The sequence below is a fragment of the Elephantulus edwardii genome, unplaced genomic scaffold (genome assembly GCF_000299155.1).
Source record: "Elephantulus edwardii isolate Elephantulus edwardi_28Jun2011 unplaced genomic scaffold, EleEdw1.0 scaffold00026, whole genome shotgun sequence".
In the NCBI taxonomy this organism is placed as follows: Eukaryota; Metazoa; Chordata; class Mammalia; order Macroscelidea; family Macroscelididae; genus Elephantulus; species Elephantulus edwardii.
The window spans coordinates 8,773,786-8,779,397 of record NW_006399776.1 but is presented as its reverse complement, the minus strand read 5'-3'; the positions used below and the strand labels follow the sequence as shown (position 1 = coordinate 8,779,397).

General features: G+C 37.5%; 1 protein-coding gene across 1 annotated transcript; it reads right to left on the bottom strand.

Annotated features, from left to right (window-relative positions):
* Positions 1–2,860: 2,860 nt before the first annotated feature.
* Positions 2,861–3,154, bottom strand: LOC102875065 (28S ribosomal protein S36, mitochondrial-like). Its single transcript, XM_006883031.1, has one exon. It carries the CDS (start codon positions 3,152–3,154, stop codon positions 2,861–2,863), a length of 294 nt encoding a protein of 97 aa, XP_006883093.1.
* Between the last annotated feature and the right edge of the window lie 2,458 nt (positions 3,155–5,612).

Sequence of the window (5,612 nt, the reverse complement as noted above, 5' to 3'; positions counted from 1 at the left end):
TTTTTAACAAATGGTGTTGGAAAAATTGGAAAAATATCTGCAAAAGACTCAAGCAAGGCCAACTTCACTTCTGAGGAGCACTCTGACTACACGTTTTCTGAGAAGGACATTTAAAAAAAATTTTTTTGCATGTTCATGGTGTATCCAATATTCTTCACCAACACCTCAGTTCAATGACACCCATTCTTTTTTTATATTCTTTGTTCATTGTCCAGCTTTCAAATTCATTTAAGGAAGCTCTGGTAATCTAACAGCAAGAAGTTGTGCTACAGTCCTGAAGGCACGTGGTTCAAGTACACCCATTGTCCAGCTTCCAAAGTCATAGAAGGTATTTGAAAATGCTCTGGGGCAGGAGGACTTTAATCTTCAAAACAACATCTTTGTTCTTCAGTACTCTAGAGTACTTCTGTGTAGATTAACACTTTGTTGTGTGTGTTTTATCCTGCCTTTGTACTCATAACACTGACTATTCATTGAGCACTTATATTCCAATCAAGAACATTTATAGAAACATTTCAGTCCAAACTCTTTTAGAAAGGTAATATTATTATCCTCATTTCATAGATGAGGAACATAAAGTTTTAGAACTAAATTTTAAAATTGTGAGTCTCAGAACACCAATAGACCATATAATTAACACAATTTCACATGATTAGCATTTACAACATATATTCTATAAAATAAAATCAGGGAATAAATAATGCTTAGAAGATATCAAGAATATTGTTTTAATTTATATATATGGATAATACTGTTTTTAAACATGTTTTTTACCCTATTTTAAAAGGCTTGAATCTGATACTTTAGAGACTTCAAGTAACTTGGTCAAGTTTATGTGATAAACTATAGAATTGGAATTTGAACCCAATTGGAATTTCAACAATTTAAACTAGAATCAAATGAGCCCTAGATGAGTAGTGAGTATGGAAAAAGCAATACTATAGGAGAGGCTTTTAGATAGAAAAAGGCTGGATTCTCCCTGAGAACTTTCTCTGTTAACTCTTTTACAGAGCTCTCAACAAGACTTGATATGAAGATTTGAACAATAGGCTTAAACAAGGCAGAGATGGTGAGGGTGGCACAAATTAGGTAGGGTTTCTTTTATCACATAGGGCTGTAGTGCATCAGAGCTCGATTGACACCTAACAACTTCTCCAGCTTAGATGCTAACCAAAAAGTTGATGGCTTACATCCACCAGATGCTCCACAGGAGAATGCTGAGACCATCTGCTTCCACAAAGATCTATGCCCTTAAAAACCACTTGAAACACTTCTATTCTAACCACAAAATCACTACAAGCCAAACTCAACTTGACAACAATGAGCTTTTTCCCTTTATAGTTACATATCATTTTTATTCAAACAAACAAATTATATGTTTTCCTTCATGATACCACTCATCCTATAAATGGTTCGGTCTGGGAAGGACAGTGTATTCATCTTGAACAGTTTTGATGGTGAACATGGAACTTGAGAAGTGAAATGACTTGTGAAGTTTGCAATGGAAATGAAGGCAACTGTCCCAGTCATGCTTGCCACAAATTTAGTTTATTTTTATCACTATAGGTGGATTGCAGATGAACATGGAAGGGCTTCTGACATCTCATCCTGGACACTTAATTAAAACTCTAGAGATAAAAGATATCCTACTTCTTTAACATCCACCCTGGCCTTCAGGGTAAGATGGGACCTTCCTGTGGAAGAATAAGGAAGTGAGAATGGAGAGAAACGGAGAAGCATTGACTCCTGGTTTATTTTTCTAAGCCAAAGAGAGATGCTTCTTCTAGGCAACTTTTTTTTTCTTTTTTTAAGGAATAAAAATAATTTGAGACTTTAGGTTTTTTCCTGTGCAAGATAGACTATGCAGTCTTTGTGTTCGCAGCACCTGTTGGAGGTGGGGACTTGAAGTTTTGTTCCAGGTCCTGAAAGTTTATGGTCCCTATAGCTATGAAGCACAGTTTAATGGTGGCAAACTTTGGTGTTTGTCTTCATTTCTGAAAGCTGATAACCATTCTCCCTTTCCTGGGGAGGAGAGCAGGCCTTGGTGGAAAGGCAAGGCCATAATCAAGACAGGGTGGGTGGAGTGGGCAGCATTTAGAAGCTGTGCCTCCATGGGTGAAAGAATATTTCTGCCTGATGTGGTTAGCATGGCAGTACTTTAGTTTTCATTCTGGCACATAGAGCTAAGCCAAGGAGGCCAAGGAGTCCAGGAAGCTCAGGGTATGTATGGTCTGAAGCCCTTTCCTCAAGTGACTTCACCAAGTGTGAATTCTTACGGAGTGCCAATCATACATTCCTACAAGAGATAGACATCTATTAGTTTATCCCTTCTCTCCTCACTGGTTTACCATCTAAATCGTATCTGCCAGGCTCTTAGTGAATTTTGGCAGGAGTGAAAGGTCATGGAAGTGAATTTTGGCAGGAGTGAAGAGTCATGGAAGTGGACCTGTAGCCCTGACACCTGAACCTCTGGACCTCTCCCTTATTATGTGTGAGACTCTGGACAAGGGACCACATGTGTTTCACCTGCCCTGTTCCTGTAATAGTGGTGAGAAAGCAGAGTACCAACTGGCATGCTTGCCAGAAACTCATTGAGACAAATATTTTTTTTAATATTTAAAAATGTATACTTTAATAAGTATAAAGTATATAAACGATCAGGTAAGCTTGTGAAGCTGACCCAGATACATAAATTAGGATATATAAGTGTCCATCTAAATTTCCTATCTTTCAGTATTTTTTTACAGCATATTCCTTAAGGTTGCTTAATGTACAAATTTCTCATAGGTCATTTTGGAAGTCCTTTATTGTAAAGGTAATTCTTTTGTCTGAAGACAAACAGCAGACACACTGTCAGTGATTATTCTGGACCTACATGTTGGATAAACTCCATTTCTTCTTGAGACATAAGTTTCCTTCTGTGTTTCTGAGGTAATGTTTTTAGTATTTCTGTAGTGTCTGGTGGCCCCTGACGCATCAGCAAGTCTGGTGATTTACTTCCCTTTGAATGCTGTGACATTGCAGAAGAATGCGATGGGATTCCTGCTGATCTCAGAGCTTCTGATACATTGAGTTTAGGGTTGTCAGTTCTATCAGGGAACTTTATTAATGGAGTATGTGGCTTGACCACCTGAACGACCCTGCTGGATGCCATTAACTGCCCATCGTGACTGAGACAAATATTTTAAGCCATCTGCTTGCTTGTCAGAAGCACATTAAGACAAATATTTCTTAGATACATAACTATCACAAGTATCATAATGATCACGAAGTCACAAAGTAAGCTTTGTATTGTGCTTACTTACTTTGTACTCTCCTATAATTCTTACTCTTTATGTAGAGGTTAAAATCTTAAGACTCATATAGATGATGACAAGAATGTACTGTCTCATTTTCTCACCTCGAGACTCTTCCCACATCCTTCCTATGCTCTGCAAAGGCATTTCACTCAAGGAAACCTTAAAGTACAATTTTCCTCTACTTTAGTGGGTAGAGATCAAGTTTCGTTCAGGATTGATATTTTCGGTACCTGATGCATAGAGGTCCCAATGATCTTTTCAAACATACAGTGTATGCCTGCCACAATGATGAGCTTGACTCTGTAAAGTAATTGTTAGCTTCTCTCTATGAGGCCATCACCATAGTGGAATCTCTGTATTGTTATGATGCTGAAAGCTGTGCCAATATTTCAAATACTAGCCGCATAATTCATGATAGATGAGAAATTCCACTTAATTTCCTAGTTCACTGGGAAATTATAGGGAAAAAAAGACATGGTGATCTAACTTTGAAAATTATCTACTGTAAATCCCATGGATTATAGCAGAATTTTGTCTGGTAGCATGTTAAGAGATCAGCCCCTAAATTTGAAGTCACTTAAAATACATCTTAGATTCAACATTTGACTCCAGAATATTAACAATCATGAAGATAATGCAAGACTGGGCATCATATTATCCTTTTGAGCAGGTGTCACCTTGAGTAGGCGCTGACTCATCTATAACTAACATCAGTAAAAAGGGTACATGGGAAAAGCAATGACTGTACTATGAATCAGAAGACTTGACTTCGTGTGTCTACCCTAGCACTAAGATGTTACGCTATATGTTTTTTACCTCATTCATATTATAAAGATCTGTAGTATAGATAAGACTATTCTGTCCTTTCAATGAGGTTATTTTTGGGTATATTAATTTTAAGGGAAGAACACAAATGAACAAAGACAAGATAAGCTGTGGGAGGATATCAAGAATACCACCCGTGAAGATTCAAAAGGTCATTACAAAGGCAGAGGAGGAAGAAAAGAAACAAGATGGATGGATGTCAGATGAGGCTGAATATTGCACCAGAGCACCAAGAAGTCAAAACAAATGGAAGAAATTAAGAAGCTGAACAGAAGATTTCAAAGGGCAGCACAGGAAGACAAAGTATTATAATGAAATGTGCAAAGAGCTGGATTCAGAAAGTCAAAAGAGCTGAACTCACTCAGCATTTCTTGAGCTTAAGAAATTGAAGGACAAATTCAAGACTTGAGTTGCAATACTTAAGGATACTATGGACAGAATACTAAATAATCCAGGAAGCATTATAATAAGATAAAAGGAGTATACAGAGTCACTGTACCAAAAGGAAGTTGCTGACAAAAGAATTTCATGAAACAACATATGAGCAAGAGCCTGTGGTGATGAAGGAAGGCGTTCAAGCTGCTCTGAAAAAATTGGCAAAAAAACAAGGTCTATTGACATATTTTAACAAATAGACTCTGTTCTTTATTCACTCACCAAGTTGTGGCAAGAAATCTGGAGTACAACCACCTGGCCAACTGATTGGAAGACATCTATATTTGTTCCCATTTCAAAGAAAGGTAACCCTGTAGAGTGAGGAAATTATTGAACAATATTATTAATATCACATGCAAGCAAGATTCTGCTGAAAATTATCCAAAAACAACTGGAACAGCATATCAGCAGAGAATTTTCAGATGTGCAGGCTGGGTTTAGAAGAGGCCCTAATACTAGGGATATAATAGCTAATGTTAGATGAGTCATAACTGAAAGCAAAGAGTACCATAGTAATGTCTATCTGTGTTTTATTGACTATACAAAGGCATTTGACTGTATGGATCACAACAAACTCTGGCTAACTCTGAGGTGAATGGGAATTTCAGAACATTTGATTTTACTTATCGAAACTTATACTTGGACCAGGAGGTAGACGTTAGAACAGAGCAAAGAAACGTTACATGGTTTAAAATCAAGAAGGGTGTATGCCAGGGTTATATCCTATTTCCACACCTTTTCAACCTATATGCAGAATAAATTATGCAGGAGGCTGGGCTCTATGAAGAGGAGTGTGTGTGGTATTAGGATTGGAGGCTCATCAACAACCTGTGTTATACAGATGACACAACCCTACTTGCTGAAACAGAGGAGAACCTGAAGTGTTTGCTACAGAAGGTCAAGGACTGCAGCCTTCAATATGGATTGAAGCTCAACATAAAAAAGACAAAGATTCTCACCACTGGGCTGATTGGCATCATTATGATAGATGGTGAAGAGACTGAGATTGTTAACAGCTTTAGTTTGCTTGGCTCCACAATCAACACTTTGGTA

What these genes read in the sequence shown, in the direction of transcription:
- LOC102875065 (XM_006883031.1), bottom strand. Translation starts at nt 3,154, where the DNA reads ATGGCATCCAGCAGGGTCGTTCAGGTGGTCAAGCCACATACTCCATTA.